This window comes from Lichtheimia ornata (genome assembly GCF_029851405.1).
Source record: "Lichtheimia ornata isolate CBS 291.66 chromosome Unknown scaffold00054, whole genome shotgun sequence".
Classification (NCBI taxonomy): Eukaryota; Fungi; Mucoromycota; class Mucoromycetes; order Mucorales; family Lichtheimiaceae; genus Lichtheimia; species Lichtheimia ornata.
In genome coordinates this window covers 204,888-229,038 of record NW_026695374.1, presented here as the reverse complement: position 1 = coordinate 229,038, position 24,151 = coordinate 204,888, and the positions used below count along the sequence as shown (strand labels likewise).

The 24,151-nt window shown below is 44.0% G+C and overlaps 8 protein-coding genes across 8 annotated transcripts; 3 read left to right on the top strand and 5 right to left on the bottom strand.

Annotated features, from left to right (window-relative positions):
• Positions 1 to 4,804: 4,804 nt before the first annotated feature.
• O0I10_009410 (uncharacterized protein) lies at positions 4,805 to 6,115 on the top strand (the record flags this gene model as incomplete). The annotated part of the gene is made up of 1 exon (XM_058489402.1): positions 4,805 to 6,115. One exon carries the CDS (start codon positions 4,805 to 4,807, stop codon positions 6,113 to 6,115), a length of 1,311 nt encoding a protein of 436 aa, XP_058339927.1.
• Positions 6,116 to 6,396: 281 nt separating this feature from the next.
• Positions 6,397 to 8,483, bottom strand: O0I10_009409 (uncharacterized protein; the record flags this gene model as incomplete). Its single annotated transcript, XM_058489401.1, has 8 exons — positions 6,397 to 6,535; positions 6,596 to 6,711; positions 6,771 to 6,826; positions 6,895 to 7,210; positions 7,290 to 7,501; positions 7,571 to 7,785; positions 7,856 to 8,152; positions 8,212 to 8,483. 8 exons carry the CDS (start codon positions 8,481 to 8,483, stop codon positions 6,397 to 6,399), a joined length of 1,623 nt encoding a protein of 540 aa, XP_058339926.1.
• Positions 8,484 to 9,980: 1,497 nt separating this feature from the next.
• Positions 9,981 to 13,039, top strand: O0I10_009408 (uncharacterized protein; the record flags this gene model as incomplete). The annotated part of the gene is made up of 10 exons (XM_058489400.1): positions 9,981 to 10,011; positions 10,187 to 10,266; positions 10,325 to 10,769; positions 10,843 to 11,870; positions 11,933 to 12,210; positions 12,276 to 12,339; positions 12,404 to 12,641; positions 12,707 to 12,777; positions 12,840 to 12,916; positions 13,006 to 13,039. 10 exons carry the CDS (start codon positions 9,981 to 9,983, stop codon positions 13,037 to 13,039), a joined length of 2,346 nt encoding a protein of 781 aa, XP_058339925.1.
• Positions 13,040 to 13,146: 107 nt separating this feature from the next.
• Positions 13,147 to 13,602, bottom strand: O0I10_009407 (uncharacterized protein; the record flags this gene model as incomplete). The annotated part of the gene is made up of 1 exon (XM_058489399.1): positions 13,147 to 13,602. One exon carries the CDS (start codon positions 13,600 to 13,602, stop codon positions 13,147 to 13,149), a length of 456 nt encoding a protein of 151 aa, XP_058339924.1.
• A 135-nt stretch (positions 13,603 to 13,737) lies between these two features.
• O0I10_009406 (uncharacterized protein) lies at positions 13,738 to 14,723 on the top strand (the record flags this gene model as incomplete). The annotated part of the gene is made up of 5 exons (XM_058489398.1): positions 13,738 to 13,851; positions 13,916 to 13,989; positions 14,042 to 14,491; positions 14,543 to 14,603; positions 14,667 to 14,723. 5 exons carry the CDS (start codon positions 13,738 to 13,740, stop codon positions 14,721 to 14,723), a joined length of 756 nt encoding a protein of 251 aa, XP_058339923.1.
• Positions 14,724 to 14,799: 76 nt separating this feature from the next.
• O0I10_009405 (uncharacterized protein) lies at positions 14,800 to 16,454 on the bottom strand (the record flags this gene model as incomplete). Its single annotated transcript, XM_058489397.1, has 11 exons — positions 14,800 to 14,818; positions 14,880 to 14,959; positions 15,014 to 15,088; positions 15,147 to 15,216; positions 15,285 to 15,383; positions 15,441 to 15,577; positions 15,637 to 15,818; positions 15,877 to 15,974; positions 16,029 to 16,123; positions 16,188 to 16,298; positions 16,368 to 16,454. 11 exons carry the CDS (start codon positions 16,452 to 16,454, stop codon positions 14,800 to 14,802), a joined length of 1,053 nt encoding a protein of 350 aa, XP_058339922.1.
• A 582-nt stretch (positions 16,455 to 17,036) lies between these two features.
• On the bottom strand, positions 17,037 to 17,609 carry O0I10_009404 (uncharacterized protein; the record flags this gene model as incomplete). Its single annotated transcript, XM_058489396.1, has 4 exons — positions 17,037 to 17,189; positions 17,248 to 17,395; positions 17,465 to 17,521; positions 17,575 to 17,609. 4 exons carry the CDS (start codon positions 17,607 to 17,609, stop codon positions 17,037 to 17,039), a joined length of 393 nt encoding a protein of 130 aa, XP_058339921.1.
• A 1,003-nt stretch (positions 17,610 to 18,612) lies between these two features.
• O0I10_009403 (uncharacterized protein) lies at positions 18,613 to 20,613 on the bottom strand (the record flags this gene model as incomplete). The annotated part of the gene is made up of 1 exon (XM_058489395.1): positions 18,613 to 20,613. The coding sequence occupies one exon, from the start codon at positions 20,611 to 20,613 to the stop codon at positions 18,613 to 18,615; it is 2,001 nt and encodes a 666-aa protein (XP_058339920.1).
• Positions 20,614 to 24,151: the final 3,538 nt, after the last annotated feature.

Below are 24,151 nucleotides of genomic sequence, written 5' to 3'. Positions count from 1 at the left end.
TTTTGCTCTGCCAGGGTCCACGTACTTGACAATGAACAAAGACCACTTCTCATATAGCATCACGCTTACAAACATGAAGGTGCCTGTATCTCCACACTTTACAATGAAACGTGGGGCTTTGAATAGAGCAATGTGCTCGGCTTGGCCAACAGCACCTTGTGTGAAAGTTTCACGATCAAGCTTGCCAATCCCAGATTTCGCAATGTCGCTACCAGCCAAACTGGATCTGGGGGTCGACCTCTTCGACGATGATGACCAAAAAAATATTTTTGGGCTGTTTGCGACATTGAACGTGAAACTTTCGCACAAGGTGCTGTTGGCCAAGCCGAGCCCATTGCTCTAATAAAAACGCCATGTTTCATTGTAAAGTTTGGAGATACAGGCACCTTTATGTTTGTAAGCGTGATGCTATATGAAGAGTGGTCTTTGTTCATTGTCAAGTACGTGGACCCTGGCAGAGCAAAAGATGCAGAGGGTCGTGTTGTGTAACACAGCTACGTTTGCATGAATGAAAGGGCCAATGTATAATTACTTTATGGATCATCTAGGAACAGGCATGTATTGCTAGCTAACGGCCACTTTTATCCAATCATCATTGTTGCGAGATCCGCTGCATGGGAACGATGCCCCTGCTCCAGACATTCATTTCCATGATTAAAGTAGGTTGATCCGAGCTGATTTGACTGAGCTGCGGCCAAAGAGAGATTACATCACTCTCGACATAGAGCACGCTCGATGTAGCTCAACCGATGTAATCTTGTGGGAGCGTAACTCAACCAAATCAGCTCGGATCAACCTACTTTAATCATGGAAATGAATGTCTAGAGCAGGAGCATCGTCCACCTACAATAGAACTCACAAAAGTTGGGAATGCACAAAAGTGGCTATTCGCTGCCAATGTATGACATAAAAGTGGGGTTGCGTACCTGTCATGCATTGTCCCTGAAGTCCTGGCTTTTTAGCTGAGTTACCGAAAGAGGTCCTTCTGCATCTTTGGCTCTGCCAGGGTCCACCTACTTGACAATGAACAAAGACCACTCTTCATATAGCATCACGCTTACAAACGTAAAGGTGCCTGTATCTCCGAACTTTACAATCAAACGTGTGGTTTTTATTAGAGCAATGTGCTCGGCTTGGCCAACTGCACCTTGGGTGAAAGCTTCACGATCAAGCTTGCCAATCCCAGATTTCGCAATGTCGCTACCAGCCAAACTGGATCTGGGGGTCGACCTCTTCGACGACGACGACCAAAAAAAATATTTTTTGGGCTAGTTGCGACATTGAACGTGAAACTTTCGCACAAGGTGCTGTTGACCAAGCCGAGCACGTTGCTCTAATAAAAACCCCACGTTTCATTGTAAAGTTCGGAGATACAGGCACCTTTATGTTTGTAAGCTTGATGCTATATGAGAAGTGGTCTTTGTTCATTGTCAAGTAGCATGACTATAGCCAAAGATGCAGAGGGGCGTGGTTGTGTAACTAGCTAAGAGAGGGGCGAGTTGAAGGGTCGATCCTATTGGTGGGGAAATGCATGATGATCCTTTCCCTGCCTTGAGTAAGATCGGCCTATGATAGCTTGTTTGGTATTTTCTTCAAGTTGACCATGGTCCGATTAATATGCTAATAATGATCAGTGCACCCGAGGATACATATCTTGTACGAAAAGATTATAGGGGTGATGGTATCGTTTGTCTCCTAGGTTTGTTGTCATATAAGAAGAATACACATAGAAAAAGATGATGATAATAGCGCATGCTGAATGTTGTCATAGATGAGCACATGTATGTACTCGTGCCACATTGTATTAGAGCTCGCTTTTAAACGTACATAATGATTTAAGCCTACAATGGACTATAGGACTAAGCTATCTGTAACAAGCATGATTGTTGGGTATCGTTAACTATGGGTTTATTTGAAAATACAAGCGTCTATTTAAACCTGTGTACAACCCACTAAGAATTGCCACTGCCTATCGTCTATCTGCATATGAACAGGGATGCTTTGAAGAATGTGATATGACAAAGGAACAAGGGTGTCTCGATGCAATGATGTGGATGATCCAATTTCGCTTTCCCCTTTCAAATCCCTATCCTCCTTCCATTCCAGAAACCAACCAAGTGGATCGCATAGATTCAGCGGGTATCATTGTGTCATTGTATCCTTGGTTGCCGCCGTCATAGAACATCTTCATCCATGATTGCAAACTAGATGCTGCAGTGCCTTGACTCCAATAATCCAATGTCATTCAATGTCATCCACTATCTTTCGTCAAACGTAGAAGCCCTCTCATCCACGCTATCCGATCCATCATCATCCTCAGCCGTATTCATTTACACATGGTCCACCCTTCCTGATAACGACATTTCAGGATCACTTCACTGTGCTTGATTGCATCCATCCGTCGAATCATAATCATTGCAAGCCCAACATCCCATCCAGCTGTTGGTCAACCACTTCCTTGGTCACCTTTTATCGTAGCTCAACCAGGTGAAGAAGCTTACATTGCGTAGTCGTAATTGATGGTAAATATGGTATCCATCGATAGGATTCGTATGTATTGAAGTAAGTTGCTACATGTGAATAAAGCTGCTTCTATATGATGGCTGTCTGCTGTTCACTTAAAAAAGGCTGCAAGGAAGGTGCTGCAAGTAAAGAATGCTGCTTGAGACAATGGAGCGAATAACAACTACCGGAACGAATGCTGTTACGATCGATCGTGGCAGATGAGAATGCAAGAGCGTGTGTTGTAGAAGAGTGACAAGGAAGCTGTGTACACACCATGGACTTGCCATTCAGTCAACGACAATTGGATCAAGAGAGTTGTAGGGTTGACATGATGGGTTGAAGCAGGACAATCGTTTGCAGGTGGCAGTTGTATACTGATGGGAGGAAAAGGCAAGAGGGTGGGAGTGAAAGGTGGAAATTTAAGTAGGTTGACCTGTCAGACGCTGTCCTACAAATGCATGAACGCTGAACATCAAACCTTGATATTGAGATTGCCCATCTCGATCGTGGAGCTTTCACATAATGTGCTCTTGGTAGTGCCCATCAATTTGGTTCTCATAAGGACTCCATGCTTTATTATGAGGATGTTGAGTGGGAGGGTAAAAGGATGGGATCATGTAGCTTATTACAGAGGTATTCTCTTATTGTAAATATGGATAAACAATGGTTTGGAGGATCCTACAAATATGGATGCTGCGAGGTTGTGAAGTTGTTGTAGGATCACTACACCATAGATAGTGTTAAGCAATTCAACGAGACATTAAGAGCTTACGAGCGAAGCGAGCACCCCTTAGCTGCTAGTTTTCTATATTAGATATCAATACTATATTTTCACATCGAACCTTGCTTTTGGATAGCTCTTGACCCATCCGATTAACAGACGTGGCAATGTGCCGCATTAGAGTAATCTTGTTGTCATTCACAGAGGTAATGTGATGCTACAAGTCGTTGCACGAACGCATTGTAGATACCAACTATGAAAGCCGTCATGTGTCCGATGGCTACGTGTCTCATGTTTCTCCACATTGTGCTTGCTTTATCCTTAAAAAGCGACCAGCACTCCGATTCATGATCGTATCACTACGACGTTGGACTAAATAAAAATGGCTTGTATTCATTGATATTAAAGGTATAGGACGAAGATGATCGTACATCTATAGCGTGCCAACAAAGCTTTTTTTAGGAATGATGGATCAAGCCTACAAGATGGGACATGTGTGATGACCCAAGTGCTTGGATGATCTACCCCATGACAAGATAGCTGTATATTTTCCCTCCGCTTACCCCGCAAATCGAGACAAAAATGTCTCATCCCTCCCATTCTCATTGATGCATTCTTGGACTCAGGCGCATATTGATCTTCGAAAACAAGGTATGGTTTCAGAATCTTGGTCCGAGAGACTTATTACTTATACGACACCATACATTTGCTGTTGTCTTTTCCACCATGCATGCCAAGAGCAGGTATTAGAAACAGCCCCGCTGCACTATTTCCACTAATTCACACACGCCGTTATGTTACACAATTTGATACTTCCTTACAATACCTATATGAACTTTCGTCCCACGTACGGGATAGGCGGGAGCGTCATTGGGACGATCATAAATGCGATATATTTTACTTCCATTCCGAGTTTAGTTACTATACATCGTGCTTTAAACGGTGAAAATAGCCTCTACAACATGTTAAACCTCGGGGAACTTCCATTCACAGACTAGTGGCCACCTCCGAAATAAAACGAGACATCGTATGAGGAGACAAGTTATGATCTAGAGTCAGCCATCGAGGGACAAATTACGATTGGTAGAAGGTTTCACTGGGCTTAAGGGCACAGCTGTGACATTTTGTCTCAGATCAATATGATAGAAATTGTACACAAAGATCGCTGTGCAAGAAGCAATGCCATCCATGTTGTGCAATATTGTACATCATCAAAGTGCAAGGGTGCGTATTACCAGAGGCTGGGGTTATACGGGATATTGGTTACATTGATTGCCTTTTAGCCTGCAATGGACTAATCCCACACCAGAGAGTAACACACGTGGATGCAGTGATAAGCAAAGATCAGAAACATTCCATCATCAGCATCAAGGCACCGCCACCGCATTGCAGCATTTCCACGCTGAGAGAGAACTAGCACCATTCACAGTGTACAACAGCTCGCTAGAAAAACATCAATGTAATACAGCTGCTGATACCATCTTTTGTATAAATATCAGGGACATTTTCTTTCCTTGTCAGCTTGTATTCCTTGTCGTTTTTTCTCTCTCTCTTGGGCTCCCTCTTTTTTTCATCATAATGAAACTCGCGGCTGTTTGCTCATTGGCTTTGTTGGCCCATGCTGCGCATGGTGCTGCTGCTGCTGTTACATCTTACAAGCATGACATTGATTGGCTCTCACAACATGGTGCATCCAAATCGCCTTACCCGGAGGTGCCATCCACTGACAACATTACCGAGACACATGAATTGGTTCAGCTTCAAATTATCAAGCGTCATGGATCAAGATACCCATCCGAAGGTGACACTGCCGATTTGGTTGAGGTGATTGATTTGCTCAAGAATGCCACAAACCCACCCGAATGGATCAAGGATTATGAAAACCCATTTTTGCCTCGACGTGCTGGATCACTCGATAAAAATGGGCAATACGAGCATTATGATCATGGTCGTCGTGTCGCCAAAAACTATCCCGACTTGGTGCAACAAGTGATTGACGGTGATACAATCATCCACATGTCAGCATACTCTTCATTCTCGAACCGCACATCACAATCAGCCGCGGCTTTCCAATTTGGCCTTTATCAAGGTGATGGATCTTTTGGCACGGAAAAGTTCTTACCCGCACCCTTATTACAATATGGCAAGGACAATGATACTATTCTCGCTTTGGATGGCAATTGTCCCAACTGGAAGAAGCGTGGTGACTTGGATGATGAATCACACGCCTATCGTGATCAAGCCGAAGCCCCTATTGCCAAACGTCTATCCGAGGAGCTTGGTGCCAACGTCACAGTCAAGCACGTTGACCACATTTACACCGGCTGCGTCTTTGAAGTATCTCATCGTCGTCGTGCTGATACCTTTTGCTCTTTGCTTTCCAAGGATGATATCCTCGTCAATGAGTATCGCGAGGATTTGAGTTACTATTATGGTTGGGGTCCTGGTGACAAGCTCAATAGCCAAGTCGCGTGTGCCACTATGCAAGATGTCATGGCCAATATTGATGCTGCCACTTCAAGCAAGAGCAATGACAAGGACGCTGACTATGATCGTATCGCTTTCAAGGCTGGCCATAGAGAAACCATCATGTTCATGGAAACCTTCCTTGGCATGTTCGAAGAGGGTCCTAAGCTTCAAGCTAACTCAAGCCAATCCGACATTGACAATCGTGTCTATCGTTCATCCAAAGTGGGCCACTTTGCTGTTAACTTCACCTTCCAGCTCTTACGCAAGGATGGCAAGTTCTATATCCGCACTCTTTTGTCTGAACGCCCCATCACTGTTCCCGGTTGCAAGACTGAGATTTGCCCTCTTGATCAATTCAAGGCTGCTCTTGCTGACAAGCTCAAGTGCAACATCGACCAAGTGTGTGGCCTTAGCAACTAGAATACTTGGACATAGGTAGACCCTTATTTTATCACCTGTGCAGTGCACAGACATCCCCCCATAACATTATTATTATTGTATATCTTTGTACTCATACGATTAAAGAAAAGTGAACATGTATTATGATAAATCATGGTGGAATGAGCCCATCTATTATTGATTTGTGTATATTTGATGCTGCGTGGGATGTGGTATTGTGTGTAATATGCATGTGTGCAACATTATGGAGCCAGGTCAGGGTATAGTGTGCTATTAGCTGATTGGCTGGTGTGCGTGGTATATCATACTTCTTGGTACTTGATGCTGCGTTCAAGCTTGAAGGGGTGAGCTTCGGTGCTGAAAACGTAGTTGTTCAAAGAAATACACTTGTCATCCACAAACAAGAGGTATAGATACTTCAAGGTCTCGGCGAAGAAAAAGCTATTTCAGGGGGTTGGTATGTCGATAAACAAGTGCTTGTTTTTAGCAATGAGAGCTTACCTCTCTTGGAAGTTGCCACGGGTATCTGCAGTAGAATCAACATTGTTGATCATTGTGAAGCCCGAGTCGGTCATTGTGTATTTTTTGATACTCTCAAACCATTCCCATGCCGTTTCCTAGACGACGGCATTTTATGTGAGCCAACACGTAGAATCAAAGGTTATCATCAACCTACCTTGTAATACTCGTCACCAGTAGCACGGTAGTAATAAAACAAGCTTTCGATTGTTTCTATGATCAAGTCATACGTATTAGGTGATGCCATTATGCAAAGTGGATCATGTGCCTGTATGCTTTACCTGGGCGAAGATTGTATGCTGATCCTTCAATCTTGAATACAGGGCCACCATTATGGTCGCCATGATGCTTCTCGCCAAGGTTGATGTCCTTTAGGATTTCACCGATGGCATCATACTGTTGACCAAGGGCACCTTCAGTAGCCCCCTTGTTGGGTGTCCAGCTCCATACTTCAGGTGCAATACCAGTGGCTGTGTCACTCCAAGTTTGAATGCATGACTTCATAAATGTATCGGCAAAAGAACGGAAGGAATCGGTTTGATCACCTTCATTGAGCTGAGTGATGCCGAGTAAAACGTTTCCTGGCCAAAAGCAAATCTATGATATCGCCCAATGCAACATGTGATTAGCGTATATGCATGAAAAGGCGTTGTGTCACACACGCACACACACGTACCAATTCATCCGATGCATAAGATACGGTGCCATTGGTAATGCTGGCAACAAATTGGATGTTGGGATCTTGAGCAGTGGGTGACAAGAGGAACTTTTGGATGCTTTCAACTGCCTTGGCCCATGCATCCATGTATCGGCTGTTGCCCGTGAGCAAAAAGGTCTTGGGAAGGTATTCGTAAAAACTGTCACCACCAGCTCCCACGGTCACAATGCCTAATGAGGGGGAAAAGAAAACATGGTCAGCAACGAATACAATGAGAGCCATATGTGTAACACACTTACTGCTCTTGATTGGCTTCATCGTCTCGCCGCTAATATCCCAATGGGTCGGATACAATCCCGGCATAACACTGTCATGGCTAATGGCATCTTCGACCAGCTTGTTGGCAAGTTTGGCATACGAGTTGTCCTTGGTGATTTGCGAGAGACGAGTGAATTCGAGCGTGTAAGTACCAAATTCTGCAAGATTGATTGTGTTGGTCTTTACAGGCTTTTTGCTAAAGGTGTGATAAAAATCTTGCATTAGACACCTGCTCTATCACGATGCTCCTCATCCTCCATGCATACCTATTGACATTCATGTATGTATAGGGAGCACCTGGTGGTGATGAGAAAAGTGGCAACAAGACATCATCCATCACTTCCTTGGCTTTTTCAAGCAGAATTGAATCGCCAGCAAGGTCATACGCCGAGATCAGACCACCCAAGTAACGAATACCAGTTTCAAATCCCTTTGCATCACCAATCGATGTATTGAAATTCAGGTCATTCTTGATGAAATCGAGTGCTTGTTTGTATTCATCCTCCAAGCCCATGATGATCATTGTATCAAGGCCATCAATAATGGTAGCACCCCATCCATTGCTGTTTTTGTAGATTGATGAGTTGACCATCCGCTTTTGAATGGTGTCAATTTTGCTTACCGTGAGTTGGATGGTTTGTTTGTCAAAGGTAGTAACTCATCAGCGCCCCATGCGTATTCCCGATAACCATTGTAAGCATGAAGAAAGGCGTCTTTGATTTGTTTGGCTCGATCGTCAACAGCTTCACACTCTTTGAAGTCTGGAAACTTAGTATGCTGATCATTATCATGATGATGGTGATGTTGATGGCCATGACGATGATATTCATCACCACCGGCGTAAGCAACTGTTATGGCAGCAAGGAGTGGAACGGCAACTGTTGTTATTCTCATATAGCCGATACGATGGGAAAAAGGAAACGAAAATGGAAAGAGGAACGAATGAAAGATCGGTGGGAGAGAGAGAGAGAGAGCTCGTAATAAAGAAATCGGGGTCGATTTATATAGACGCGTTGCTGCATTCATTTACAAATTTAAGCCTTTTCCTTTATCCTCCCCTTTTTTGTTTACATGCCAACAACAACGTATACGTTGCCAGGCAACAAGTCATCATCCCCCGAGACGGATTCTTTTTTGTTGACATTGGGCGTTTCTTTAGTCTGTAGCCAACTCCTTGGTTTGACACACACGCAATTCCTTTTTTTCGAAATACCATATCATGATTCTTGTTCTTTTGTCAATCCAGGGATCAGGGGTAATCGGTGCTATATTACGAGAGTACGAGGTGCCTGTTAACATGCTATATATGTACTACTGGCTATGCATGTCATATATGACTACTCCTTGCACACACATTCGGCGTCATTGGAGTTGTGCACAACGCATACCAAGAAGTTTATGTTGTAAGAAGCTTTGGTCAGGAATTCCTCCCTTGAAGACTTGATCATTGTTCACGACGGCCTTGATGGTGGAGAAAGAAGATCATCCTGTGGTGTTCCTAGTGAAGATGAACCCATTTGATGTATGTCGGCCTTTATGATATCGTTATGCAGATCGGCATGGGTAATGATGCACAACACAGATGAGGGCTATGCATCTAGAATTATAGCAGCATACGCGGATTGTGGCGCCTTGCCTATTTCAATTTCTCAGCCAGATTCAATCATACCCCAACTCCGTCAACCTACTTCTCTTTCAATCAATTCCATAAACGATGTTGGCAGCGTAGTACACATTATGCAAGAGGATCATTTTACCCTTAGCAATGGACATGTGGGGGTGTCATTTGAGCTATGTGCATTGTGAGTACACACATGTCATAAGCTATGTCATTGTTATGATGTTGGCAATAAACCCAAGTTGTATAATAGTAAGCAGCCCTGCTGTTCACGATGATGATGAATCAAGGTGGACGATGTCAAGGTGATTTCACAGCTGATGAGAGGATCACTTGACCTGGCCCTGGATTTCATGGTTGGTGGTGTTGAGCTAATGTCATTTTCTAATCCGAGTATGTTTTGCTGATACATGTCCAATAAGGTATGGATCCATAAAACAGTATAGCGTGCATATAGCAACCATCATCACATCATTTATCTCTTTCCTCTTTCCTCCCTTTCCATTCTTGTATATCCCCTTAGCACTCTTATGCTGTTACCCATATCACTTCGACACTACATCTGGATTGCTCTGGCATGCGGTCCATTCATTCGCATGTCCCTTGGTTGTGGAATGTAAGACCTCTTCACTGCATCTCATGTTTCAACCGTGTCTCATTTATTGTTTTCAGGACCGTTCACACAGAGATAACGTATCGATCATTAGAACTATTTGAGCCAGTGAGCCAAGTGCAAAAAGACTATATGTCCATGTTGGAAAGGTCACCGGGCTATGTGCAGGCAGGATCGTTCTTCCCTGATTGGTAAGTTGCCTAAATGAGTGAGGGTTGAAAGGGATGATGAGATGTTCTAGAATTGATATAGCTACATAGGGGATATCAATGCTTGGGTTATAATCAGCAAGCAGAGGATGGCAAGTATACGGGATATGTCTTTGTTCCAAAGGAATCAATCTAAACCTATTATTTAACACTTTAGCACATTGGGCGCCGTTCATCCGAGCAGCTGTCGAGTACATACAAGAAACGTATGATGGAAAGGATGATCCTCATGTCGAGGTATAATATCATCATTGCCCTATTTTTTCTCTCTCACTCACGTTCTATATATTTTTAGGGATTAATTTCATTCATATTTGCCGTCATGGCACATGATGTGGCGGATGTACGATGGCACAGTCTGCAGGGGTTGTCTGGTTACTTTATTGATGCAATGGCTCGTATGGATTTCCATGGCGACTATGCAAAAGCCCACCCAGTCGCTGATACCGGTGCCGAATTCACGCTACAACACCTTACTCCACGATTAGCATCCTATATCAATGCCACCACATGGCATGTTCCTGTGCGTGACCTGGTCAACATTTATGCCAAACTCTACGCCGATAGCACCATGTCTTCATCCACACCACGTGTACCAATGGAAAGTCACTTGATGTATTGTATGACTACAGCCTTTGCCGCATCTCGCATCGATTATCAGTTGGGCCAACATCTATTCGGATATTATGGTCGTAAAAGCCCGTTCCTGGTTGAAGACTTGGTCGACTATTACAAAGGAGGTTAGTTTTGTTTGTCGTACAACATGCATAGTTTATGTGTGTGGCACTCATCATCACCCATACCTATATACAGGATTGCAAGATATGACAGCAAGTGTCACTGATTGCATTGCCAATCTTGTAGATGCGTTTGAAGGCATTGAACCAGCAGTTCTTTGTGGATCGTATTTCGACAACAAGGATCAGCAGACTGAAGCATACCCTAGTCATCGCACTAGTATTCACCGCCATTGGGTGCATTCCAACAAGCAGATGTCAAAATTGCAACAGCATTATGATAAAGAGCGTGGTGTGCTGACGCTATCAATGCAACATGAGAAGGAGCCCCTTGATTTGATTCAGCAGGATAACGTTATGCCCGTTGTTGTCACATCTTCCTCGTCGGCTAGACGACAACGACCTCATGGAATGATGTATCAAAAGGAGATGATGGATTTGCATGATAATGATCAGGGACCCAATGAGCAACATCCAATGTGGAATTTCCCATGGAAAGGCGATGACGATTGCATTGATTTGGATACAACCTCGTACGAAACAAGCTTTGCTCATTCGTTGCTTACACTATCAGCACCTGCATTTTCAGCATCGATTGGTCACGCTTCTACAACAGGCGACTTTGATGGTGACGGTGAACTTGATTTGGCCATATCAGCACCTTATGTCAATGACCAACCCAAACTCGCCACGGGTGCTGTGTATCTTTTAAACGGGACACGTGCGCTTTTGACAAGTGATCGTGCCACGGAGGATGCTATCAATAACGACATTCGCCGCGTTGCACAAGTCATGCTTAAAGGTGATATGGATCGTGGCCGCTTTGGATGGGCTATGGCTACTGTGGATCTTAACGCGGATGGCACGGATGACCTTGCTGTTGCCTCCCCTTTTTCAAATCGCAATCGTGGACATGTGGATGTGTTTTATGGCAGCACCAAGCATGGTATCGGCAGCACGAAACCAGATTTGAGGATTTCATTACCTCCAGGTAGTAGTACCGAAGGCTTTGGAGTGTCACTCAAAGGGCTTGATATCGATGGTGATGGACATCATGATCTCGTTGTGGGGTGTCCTTATTGCACAGTAGCTGGTGCACCGCATGCAAGTATTTTCTATGACTACAATGTTGCATTGGCAAGTTGTTCTTATGATACCATACATAGGCTGGTGCCATTTACGTGTTTCTCAGCAGCAGCATCAAGTCATCTCCTCGATCCGCTATGTATTCGACACCTGACATGGTTTTCAAGAACCCGTGTCCTCAGCCATATGAAAGATTTGGAACCACATTTGAGTCCGTAGATGGTGTGCTGCTGGTTGGTGCACCAGGGTATAACATGGGTCCTTTGCAACGAGTTGGTCGAGTCTATGCAATGAATCAACAAACAAGAGGAATTCAATGGACAATGGCTGGATCACGAGAATTTCAACAATTTGGAAGGTAAGCGCTGCGAAGAGATTGCTTCATACAAAACGTATACTTTGGCTAATGCATCATGCTATCAGCTTAATTGTATCAGCTGACACGCGAGATCAAGGTCGTTTGGTGGCGATTTCTAGTCCATCGGAGGTAGGATTGGGTGCCTTATTGATACAACATTCGATAATGATGGTTAACATGATACACTATGTAGGAAACTGGTGATTTGGATAGCCTCCTACAGCGACATTGGCAAGCTGGCGCTGTTCGAGTTTATGATTGGAAAGTGCTCAATACGGGCAATACTGAGCATGACTTGGATTATGGCTTGTTACGATCTATGGAAGGCAAACAGGCTGCTGGTCATCTGGGTGCTGCAATGGCGTTTTATGAATCACATGACGATGGATATGACATGGGCTTATGGGTAGGCGAACCTATGGCCAATGGAGGTACATACAATGATCTGGAAGGGAAGATGGAGCTTGATCTGATCCATCATTTTGGGAATCACTAGAGCGTGGACGAGTGCATAAATGGTCATTTATTGAAGATGATATGGTTTGCATGAAAAATGCGGATTCAGTGGTAAGTTCTGTACATAAACAGATATACTTTGACTATTGGAAACTAATAACTACGTGATGCAGAGCCGCTTTGGATCCCATTTGCAATCAGCTGCTGGTGTACTAAGTATCACATCTGCACATTATAGTAGGGATGCAAGGTAAGTTTGTTTTTATTTTGGGGATGATGGATGCTATGTTTACAAGGGAAAGGAGAGATATATAATACAAGTGGTTCATTGTCCAATAGACTTGCTGGTGCCATCCACCTCATTCTTCAGTAGAGAGATATCCTTTAAGATCTTTTGTATACCTCCTTGATGTAGATAAACTATTTATGAGACTGTATAGTGTGATTGTTGCGAGGGTTATTTTGTGTGGCCAATGTCGATTAAAAGCTCAGCATCATATCATCGTCTGAAAACTCGGGTGAGGCGGGTATGGATGAAGGAACCATATCCTCATTGTGCTGCATCATTCTGACTTGTTGAGGAGTGACAGAGCCTGTCGATGAGCCTGATACGCCATAATTGCCTTGTTCGTTATCATCGTCGTATTCACCCTCGTCCTCAGGTTCCACCAAGTGTTGCTGTTGAGAACTTTGCGAGAATGGTGTCAATTGCCGTTGCTGGACTTTTTGGGCACCATGGGCTGCATCGGGTACATCGACTTGGATGGCATCGTACTTGGTTGTCAATGCGAGTGCGCGTTCTCGGGTATATCGATCTTCTTCATATTGCAGCTCCTGTAATTCGTCTTCGAGGCTCCGTTTCTTTGCAAACCAAGGTTGTGGTATGGCTGTGGGAGTCAATCTCGGTAGTAGCATTGGTTGTCTTGGATATGACATGTTGGTTGAGTAGATAATTGCGTTGCAGTAAGAACACCAAAGAAATTAACTTGACTTGTCCAGCTCTCCCTCTTTGCTTAATTTCCGGTTCTCCTTTCACCACAACACAGCACCTGTCAACAACACGCAACCACAATGCCTTCCGGATCCAAAAGAAAGCGCGGCAATTTGACAAAGGAGAGTAGCAACGAAGAGGAATTCTACGAGGTGGAGGAATTGGTAGCTCATCGCAAGTCCAAAAGAAACAAGGTAACGCACTTCTTTACTGTAACGTGTAACCTAGGCCTCGTACACTGATATCATGGTTCTGCAGTCTGTAACAGAATACTGTGTCAAATGGAAGGGTTATGACCATTCAGAGAATACATGGGAGCCGGAGGAAAATATGTAGGTAGGAACATGTCGCTTTCAGTAGCCATTACTTAGTGATCTTGTTTAGCTTGTCACATGATCTTATTGAATCGTATTGGGAGAAGCACGGGCCACGAACGCAGCCATCATCATCATCTTCCACGACATCCAGTACAAAGACTACTCGAAAGCAAAGACATGCTGCACCAGAACAAGATGTTACAACATCCTCGACTCCTGAACAGGAAGCTACAGCAGCTTCGGCAGCACCGGCGGAACAAGAAGTTCCAACACAAGAACAAGAACAAGAGGTTACATTGGCTTCCACACAAGAACGAGAGGGTACAACGGGGGCATCACAAGGAGACGAGGCTGCAGCACAATCTTCTGTTCCAAGAAAGGAGTTCCACAAGATGAAGCAGGTTCCCATAAGCGCATTACCCCCCAAAGGCATGAAATGGTCAGAACTGATCAGGGTGGCACATGTATTTGCCGACAAGAATTCGTATAGTAGCCCACTGCTGGCACAATTGAAATGGTGAGTTACTCTCCGCTCGCATGAATTTTCTCTGATGTTGCTTTAACCTAGGCCAAATGATACGACATCATATTCTTTGACAAGAACTCTAAGGAAAAAGGCACCAGAAAAGGTAGAGTTTCTTTTGCACATCATTTCAAACAAGGATATCATGGCTGACGACATGTTACGTTAGTTGATCGATTATTATGAGCAGCATTTGGTCACCTCACCCACATCCCGTCACCAATGACCCCATCCATAAACCACATGTAGCTTCTTTTGGTATAAATGATCATTTTCATATGTCAAATTGCATAAAGAATAATCTAGTACTTTGTACGATGACTATCAAACATGTGTTCATTAGTATTGCACCACCATGATATAGTATCAATGTTCTCCTTACCGAAGATAGGCGTCCATCACACTGGCAATGAAAGCTTCCAAATGAAATACGTGTTTACGGCCCAAATTCATGCGGTGTTGCTATCATCCCATTGGTGTTAGCCACAAGCGCTGAATGCAATCACACTAACTTACATGGTAAGCTGCTTTGTCAATGACCGTTCTTTGCATTTCACTATCCATCCTTTTCATCAATTGAAACGAGAGGTTCTATTCAAATTGTATATGCGATTAACACCTTTCCACAGTGATTCCACCGCCAACGTACCTTCATAATAACAGTAGGCTCCACACCACGCGTGATCAAATCATAAACATGCTTTCGGGTTTCCAGTAATCTGTATAACACCCGTATCCTTGTCAACTCGATCCTTTCAATAAACTTTTCCCTCCCCTCACTCTTTACCTTTGTGGTGTTTGTTCTTCCAAAATCATCTTGGCCAATCCTTGAATGACCACTTCCCAATCCATCGCTTCAGGGACTTGTACACTTGAAAGATCAGAGCTGGAAAAAAAGACGCTTGTCAATCGACGCATCTCTTGATGTTTCAATGATACTTACAATTTTACTGCCGTGCTTTCCAAAGTCAATAATGATGAGCGCATGTTGCATTGTGTCATACGTCCAATATTCTCAGCAAGAGGTTTTGGCAAGTTGAACTTTTCTTGATTGGCTACAAGCTGTAATCCTGTGGAGACCTATGCCATGGATGTGAGAGGATTGGAAAAAAACGCTTGTTGGATGTTGTTGATTTTACCTCGGGTAAGGTTGGGCGGGGCACACGGAGAATCAAGCAACGTGAACGAAGAGGGGCAATCAACTTGCTCAAGCTGTTGCAGCAAAGAATCAATCGCAAATTGGTCGTATACTTTTCCATGGTACGACGTAACGCTGCTTGTGCTTCACGCGTCAATTCATCAGCTTGATCAATCACCACCACTAACACATTGTTATTAGCATCCTCTCCTTTACTTCCTAAATCCATTTCACATCTTACCTTTGTATTGATGTTTTGCATTGGCATCCACCTGCTGTGTTTGTGCAATACTCTTAATCACATCTTGAACAATGATACGATCATAAAAGCCGAGATCACTATAACAAGTCAGCTGAAAAGGATCCCCTCATGGCTCGTCTGCTCTTTGTTACCTTGGATTGATTTCCAAATGATAGTTGCTTTGAACGATAGTGAAGATAAGCTTACGGTTGCTCGGCGTAGAAAACTGACGTTGATCGATTTTGAGCTAGAAGAGCAAAAGCGTCAGTCTACAGCTGTGCATCGATATCAGTCGCATGGTGTTTGCTTGCCTTTTCGACGCCAGGACCAAACAATTCTCGAAGCATAGCTGCAATGCGTGTCTTTTTTCCACCACCTGAAGGACCATAAAACAACAAATGGGGCAAATTGTCGGATCGAGCCTGTTGACATGGTGTATAAGTTGTTTGTTATGTGGGTGAATGGGTGCGTGTGTGTGCTGTGATTCGTACCAATCCTTTGAGTTGTTTTGAGAGACCCTTGTGATAAGTCAACTGATCAATGCTGGTTGGTTTGTATTTGTCGACCCAAAGACTCATTGCTGTATGTGTGTGCGTGTGCGTATGTGTATGAAAGGGAAAAGCGAGAGGAGTTCAAGACGCGTTGTGAAGAGTGAAGAAGCGCGACCATCGCGCTCGCGTGAAAATTTATTTCTATTGGCTGGATGAGAAGGGTACAAGTGTCTTCAATAATGCATTAAGTGAGCACTCAAAGAGATATAACCTAAGCTCCTTCTTGGATCTGAACTGCCCATAGTATTTGTACATTGCTGATGATGGGCTTTTGAACCAATCCTTTTGTAATGCTTTGAGGTCGTTAGCTTCATCATGTACTTCAAGGATGGCATCTTTTTACGTAGACTACAACAACAACCATATTTATTAACGAGCGCATATAATTCAATCACTCAGTGCGAGATCGGTAATAGAGAGCCCTTCAACGGATGGCGAGATTCTGTTTTCGAGGCCCTCAAATTCCTTATCCGAGAGCAATCGCTTGAGGTGGTCGTACGAATGAGGAGAGATGAGGCTGCAGACAGAGGAGAGAGAGTCCCTATTAAGACGATAGGCGTTAATTAAATCAGCATTGGGGCTGATGATGCTGCTATTTGATCGAAAAGGCTACTTACTTTTATTGGTGATATCACCCCACGATTTGGTACAACCTTTGAAGCGCGATGCAGCAAATGCCAGCGTGTTTTGCCTCGTATCGCCATTTGTCGTTGCCACTTGCTCGAGGAAATCATGGCCCTCATTGATAGCACGCTCGTGGGCCTATTTGTATGAGATGTTAACAATGAGCCTGCAACAGCGGAAATGAAAATAGCCTTACCATGCTACCGGTCCCCAAAGACATCTCTTCGGCAAGGCTAGTTGTGAGAACACCATGCACCAAAAGCAACAGTGCTGTCTGCAGCACTCTCGTCAGTCCCTTCCAAGGTGCGCAGTTTTTGCACTCGATATTCATGTGTTGTCTTACGCTACAACAAAAATCAAGATGACCTTCAATGTCTGAAAATATATATCCAAGTGCCCCTATCCACTCTTACCAGTTGCTGCAGCTCGTCAAAGATGGGTTTCCACTTGTTTCCTCGAATTTGAACGCCCTTGAGCGAAACAAGAGTAAGCCAAGCAGTCAGCACACATAGCAATAACTTACTTCATTGGTGCCAATTCGGGTCTCCCTCTAGGCATTGCTTGCATATATCTTGACCGCCAAAGTGAGTATAAATCGGCAGGAGCAGTGGCACCCGAGTGCTTTGACCATAGGGGCAAGCTCTCCTTATAATTTTGCAGGACCTGTCATGGCTCCAAATCCAACAAAATAGGTGCCCATTTGCTTTTGTAGACTTGGAAAGGCCTTGAGTGAAACAAAGTAAGTCAAGTAGTCAGCACACATAGCAATAACTTACTTCAATGACATCCTGGGTCGCAACTTGTGGACTCCTTGCATGTGTGTAGCTTGACCGCCATAACGAAAAGAGGTCAGCTGGAGCAGTGACCCCTTGTCTTTTGGCCAACGAGGCAACCTCTTGGTGTAGTTGCTGCGAAACGGCTCATGGCGCCAATCCAACTTTTGCATATGCATCACGGGAGATAGCTATATGAAAGTAATGCGATGGATATGAGTATGCGAGCACTCAAGCAATTTGATTAGGCTTTACCTTATTACAAGAATCCAATACCATCACAATGAGGACGATGACAACAATGAGAGCAGGATAACAAAGAAATCCTATGAATGACCACAAAGATCAGCGCTTGTACATAAGGTTGCAAGAAATGGGATACGTACGAAACCTTGGAAATTTGACCTTGTAAGCAATCAAAGTGTGATAGTAGAGGGAAGAAATGTGTGGGAGTACGATGAGCGGCGACAACACTCTTTTATTGTTTGCGTTGGCCGTGGGTATTTCTATGACCACAAAGAGTGATAAAATGAATGTTGGGGATGATGGATTGATAAATTGTTGGTGCATGAGCTCATAAAGTGATGGGGCGCATGCGCCAGGATTAAGCTTGAAGGGCCCAGGTGTAATGTTGTCCATGCATAAATCGATCTATCAGAGTACGTGATAATCACGATCATCAAGCTACTCTTTATAATGATATGCGTCCACTTACAGTGATGTGAATACAAACATAGTGCAAGAGACATGGTTGTGTGATGAGTGCGACCAGCGCGTTCTCAAATTTTTTATTGGATGGGTGGTGAGAAGGGTACCAAAGTGTCTTCAAAGGTGCATTTATGTACATAGTGTGCATGCAAAGCTATATAACCAAAACTCTTTTCTGGAACAGAGCTACCCATGGTATTTGCACGTTGTTGTCGATGGGCTTTGAACCAATCCTTTTGCAATGCTTCGAGGTCGTTCTGGGATCCATGATGCGGGATGGATTCTCTTGAAAGATATGGAAATGCATCTCTTGGTAATGACAACAGCTCCCGAGTGAATGAATGGCGATAATACGACACGTGATAAAACCTGATTGTCTCGTCTTTTTGTGATGATGCTGATACACCGAGCGCTAGACATTTGCCCATGCCCAATGTGTGTATCCTCTCTCTGGTGGTGGTATCTGGCAATTCACATACAGCGCTCATGGATTGGATGCTGACATGTCGTAGCGTATGTTGCGGCATATCAATGTCTAAGCTCACGGAAGGAAGCGTCGTATGAAAATGACATGCTGAAAGGCTAAGGCTCGTCAAGGATGGGCACATGGTTGCTAGGCAATTGAAGATGTCTTTTTGCACAAATGCCAAATGTAATCCACAATGTTGTAGTCGACTCCTCCTCGTTGATGATGCTGAAATGCAATTTTGTTGATGATGAATGGTAACGCGAGCATTGCAAAGCTTGAGTCGATGTAAGCTAGGAAGGTATTGAAGAATGATATCGAGCGGGATCTCTTGCTGTGCGCCATTGAGCTCAAGTTCAAAGAGAAAAGGACATGTGCGTTGTAATGGAAGGGCTAATTGATGACCCAAGTCGATCGTATGCTGCGGATTCAATGATATCTCAAAGGTAGAAGCACGTGATGAAAGCACTGATAGCACGGCGTCGTAATTATCAGGTGACCAGCGAACACTTGATGAGTCAAGCAGGCGTCCATGATGTGATCCTATGCAAAGCTCCAATAGCGAATGGCGCTCCAATACTTGCAACATTGCCAATACCCATGAACTGCTCCACGAAGAATCCATTGACACCTTACGCAACGATTGACGATTTGCTGCAAAGACCCGTACAAGTGCATCCATGAATGTCTCCTTACTGTATTCGGCATCAAATGACATTACTGATCGTCCAATCGCCAATTTGTCAAGGTGGGTGCATGCCTTTGCCATATAATCGAGTGGATGTGGCGTGACGAATTCAACTGTGTACATGTCGATGCTGCAAAGTCGAGTAAGATGGCGATAGGGATGATGGTTGTTGTTGTTGTTGTTGTTGTGTTGTTGTGGTCGAATGTCGAGTTTGAACATCGAAAGTGAGAGCGATTTGAGTGACAAGGGACAAGCTTCCAATAGATCATCAATGTACAATAGCATTGGTCCTGTCATCAACGTTCCAAAGCTGATACCACTTGTCAAAACAAGTTCTTCAAGTACAGGTGTCTGTGCCAAGATGGGTTGCCATGCATCGATTGTATGTTCCAATACAGCCCGTGTCAACTCGAGTCGTGTTAATCGTGAGCCATGCTGTTCAAGCACCTGCCAAAAAATGCCGCTGTTGTGAAATGGTGCCACACCTCGTAACCTTCTCCATGGAAACAAAACATGATCCCTTTGCTGTCCTCCTCCTTCATCCAATTCAAGCCATGTCGTCCAATGGAAATCGAGCAGCTCAACGTTAGGACAGAGTCGCACCAACGCTTGCCAACGTGGCCATGATAATCCCAATCGATACGTCTTATCTCGTAACTCGTTTGCACGATACGGCCTCAATGGTCGACTTCCTCTACCAAGCACTATCTCTCGTACATAATGCCCCAGTAGCTGATCGCTTGCCGTTTGTCGAATCGCCTTGAGAAACAAGTACATGGCTTGCCGATCCCTAATGTGCACCGAACGGTAGAGATGCGCCATGAACAATACACGCCACTGCTTGGACACTTGAATGCAGGCATAGCGTTCTCCTTGAGTCAACCATCGTGCAATGTCAGTAATCAACTCGCTTGGCAGAGCTTCCATGCTTGGTGAGAACAAAACAAAGAGGGGTTCAGGCACACTGAAACAAGGTGAAACAAATGATGGCCATCGGTATCCCGCTCTATTAATTCTTACTTGTAGATGCATGCCATAGCCACAGAATTGTATTGCTTATTCATCAACGAGAAGTCTTTTATTACATCAACCGCTTATCAATAAACACAATGAGCCACCATCCACGCATCCCATCATTGAAATCATTATCGTTTATGGTGGTGATGGATAACACCGTGAATCATGTTTCACTTGGCTGCAATATTAAAAAGTGGTGGTTGTAGATCCTCCAGGGGGGAAAGACATAGCATAGCGTAAACGCATTAAGTTGATTACATCCCGCCGACAATTGCTGTAGTGTGTAACCTTGATGCATTATTCCACCTCGATCATTAGCGGATCAGCTCAATATCGGTGGTGGTACTCCCTCCTCCAATATCATTCTTTAGCTGAGACAGCGAAAAATGGTTTATACCCAGATAGTAACGCTACATGAAGAAGCAGATTCCAATCCCAAATTTAGATAATGCGTATACGTAGGTCGACATCCCACCACATATGAAAATGAGAGCGATGGGAATAATATCCAAGTTTTGGTTTTAAGAGTATACGTTCATTATTGCTCCCCCTGTCAAACATTACCAGCTCAAGATCCGATGCTGCTTATGTCATAAAGATACTTCCCATCAAGCTTTAGAGAGCGCATGAAAATGATTTGCAGCAGTCTCAAGTCAAAGATAAAGCAAGTATAATGTGTAGTGATTCCTCATCTACGTTCATCTATTGCTTGCTACATGTATAAAACGCTTCAAAACTTGCATGATCGGTACCCACTTGTATACTTTAAGGATAGATCGCTTGATAAAGCTGCATGAGAATGCTCGCTCGAACGATCTCCCGGAAGCGAAAATGATCACGAGCCCATTATCTCGAATGAGATGTACCTACATACCATCATCATCATCATCAGAGTGCATCTTCTTGGTTGCCATGGGATAACATGATCTGACGTCGTCGTCCTCTGTTGACATCACACACAGCGTTTATTATGATCCCACACTCTGTTTTGTCATTGATCATAATCCTTGCGTCACGGCTTCTTTACCAAAGGAATCATTGGGATCGGCTTGCATGATAACTTTAAGACTCAGCAACATCACTTGGTACAGGAACATCATCATCCACGTTACTTTCTCGGGGAAGCTTGCTGCTGCTGCTGCAGGCATCAACTTGTACTAATCTTGTTGTGGCTAGAAAGGTGAAAAAATAAAACCGGTAATAGCCTTGATGTTGGGTGTTACAAGGAAAACTTGTACAAAGAAAGCCAACTGACGACGACGAGGAGGAGGCTCATCTGCTGGTGTCTATGATGATGTGTCGTTGTGATATTTCAAGTAACGCTTCCGCGGCCTCCTACTACCAGAGCCCGAGTGCTGAAGGAACAATGAAAAAAAAAAGAAACAATGGGCACACCTTTCTTCTCACCAGCCCCTTGATTGTGTTTGATACAAAGTACTCATTCATTGTTGTTATACCAAATCATCCCACCACCACCACCCACAATGAGGACGTTGTTGTTCGCACGCTTTTGTTATTCTCTCTCACACAAAGACAAAATGCCCTAGAGAGCGAGTGTATGTTACATTCCCAGCAGCAGCAGTAAAGGGAATGAGAAATAAAATGATAAATTCCCGTGACGCCCTTTGCTTATGCCGGTGGTTAGGCTCTATTGTAATATAATGTGTAACCCGTACTCGGGCTCTGCATAGGAGTAACGTGCTGCCGAGCGTACAAGGGCATCCATCCGGCATCATTTACGTACCTCTCCACTTTATAGCCTCTAAAGGTAAATAGCGCTTCTCGATTTTTGTTTCAAATGATATCTCCTCTATTGTTCATGTGCTTCGGTAATATCAAAATGTGTCACCTTAGCCGTATCTTCTCTTGTCACGGGTGCTTGAAATGATGATAATGGATGTGCAAGCTATTACAGCATCTTCATGTAGTAGAATGCAAGTAGCAAATTGGGTGCATGCATCATGCGTAATAGTCGTAGTAGTAGCGGTTGTAGTAAGAGACGTACGTACACTGCAGATTACGATACATACACCCTAAAATAAACGATGCGGCCCCCAGCAAAGACACTCGCAACGAATCTCACCATGACATATTTATTCATCCCATTACTGCACACTGCATGAAATGATGCAAGTCGCCCATAATACCACCATGGATCGGTTACGCAAAAGAGATGAGAGAATATAATACGAACCGGTGAGCAGTCATGTGCGTGAGCATTTTGTGTACACATCAAGCTGTGGGCACAGTGGCATAGTGGGGTAGGTTAAAGTAGCATAGCATCAATGACGCATCCATGGATACGACGTGATGTAGTAGAATCCATGGCAACCCCCTTTCGATAATGCTGCTGTTATATACATACGTCTATGAAAAGGGAAAAAGGGCTTACACATGCATGTTGATGTAGCTGGCTATTAAGATGGTGCAACTTGAGAAAGCATATACAATGTCGTGCATGGTTGCTCAAATGTTGGAATGTTAAAGGTGATGATGATGGTGGTCGTCGTTGACATTCGACTTTTTGAAAAGAAGGATAAACCTGTCAGGTCACAAGGGCAGATCCCGGAAGAGGGAAAGAAAAAGAGAATGCTTGGGAACTTTTTCATCACACGACTCGATTGCTTATGACGAAACCATCCATTTGTTACGTGACAATAATGGTCAGTGCGTGCATTTTTATTTTGTGTTTCGAGTTTCTTTTTTGCACATTTGAGGAAAGAATGGAAGGAGTGTGAGTAACAAGGCACACACGCAAACAATCATAAAATCTGGTGATATTATCGATGCGGTCTTGTTTACATGATGCTTGATACCGCTGCTTCCAAATTTCGTCAAAATGGATGCTCTTGTGAAATACATCTCAATCCTATTTGCAATGCGCTTAATGATCACGATACCGAACACCAAAAAGGAGACACGGGTGTTGGTCAGGGCGACTAAGAAAAGAGAACAAGAATGCATCCACGGGGCACCAGGATCCGGCAGCACTACTCCATATGGCGTAACCCCCGATTCTTGGTGCACCATCACCACTACCACGCACATACATCCCTCATTTTCTCTCTTGTCTTGTTCATCCTCCTCGGGTTAAAAGATGGGGGGTAATGAAGAAAACACACACACACGTACACAAGTAGCGAAAATTCTGACACACACACAACCGCAACAACATACATAGCATACATGTCGGCAGGATAAAGGTGCCGTAAAGCAAACATAATATACATATACATATAGTCTGCTTTCAAATATTGGCGGGAAACAACAACAAGAAGGAGTAAAGTGTGCATTATAGCGACAGCAGAGAGAGAGAGAAGAGTGAGAGCATATACAGCGCCCTAAATTGTGTTCCCTCTCCCCCACTATCTCCTTCCCGCAATGGGTGTGTTCTTTCTTTGCTTGCTCCCCCATGATCCACTCTGTGTTCCCCCCTTGTCCCACGACA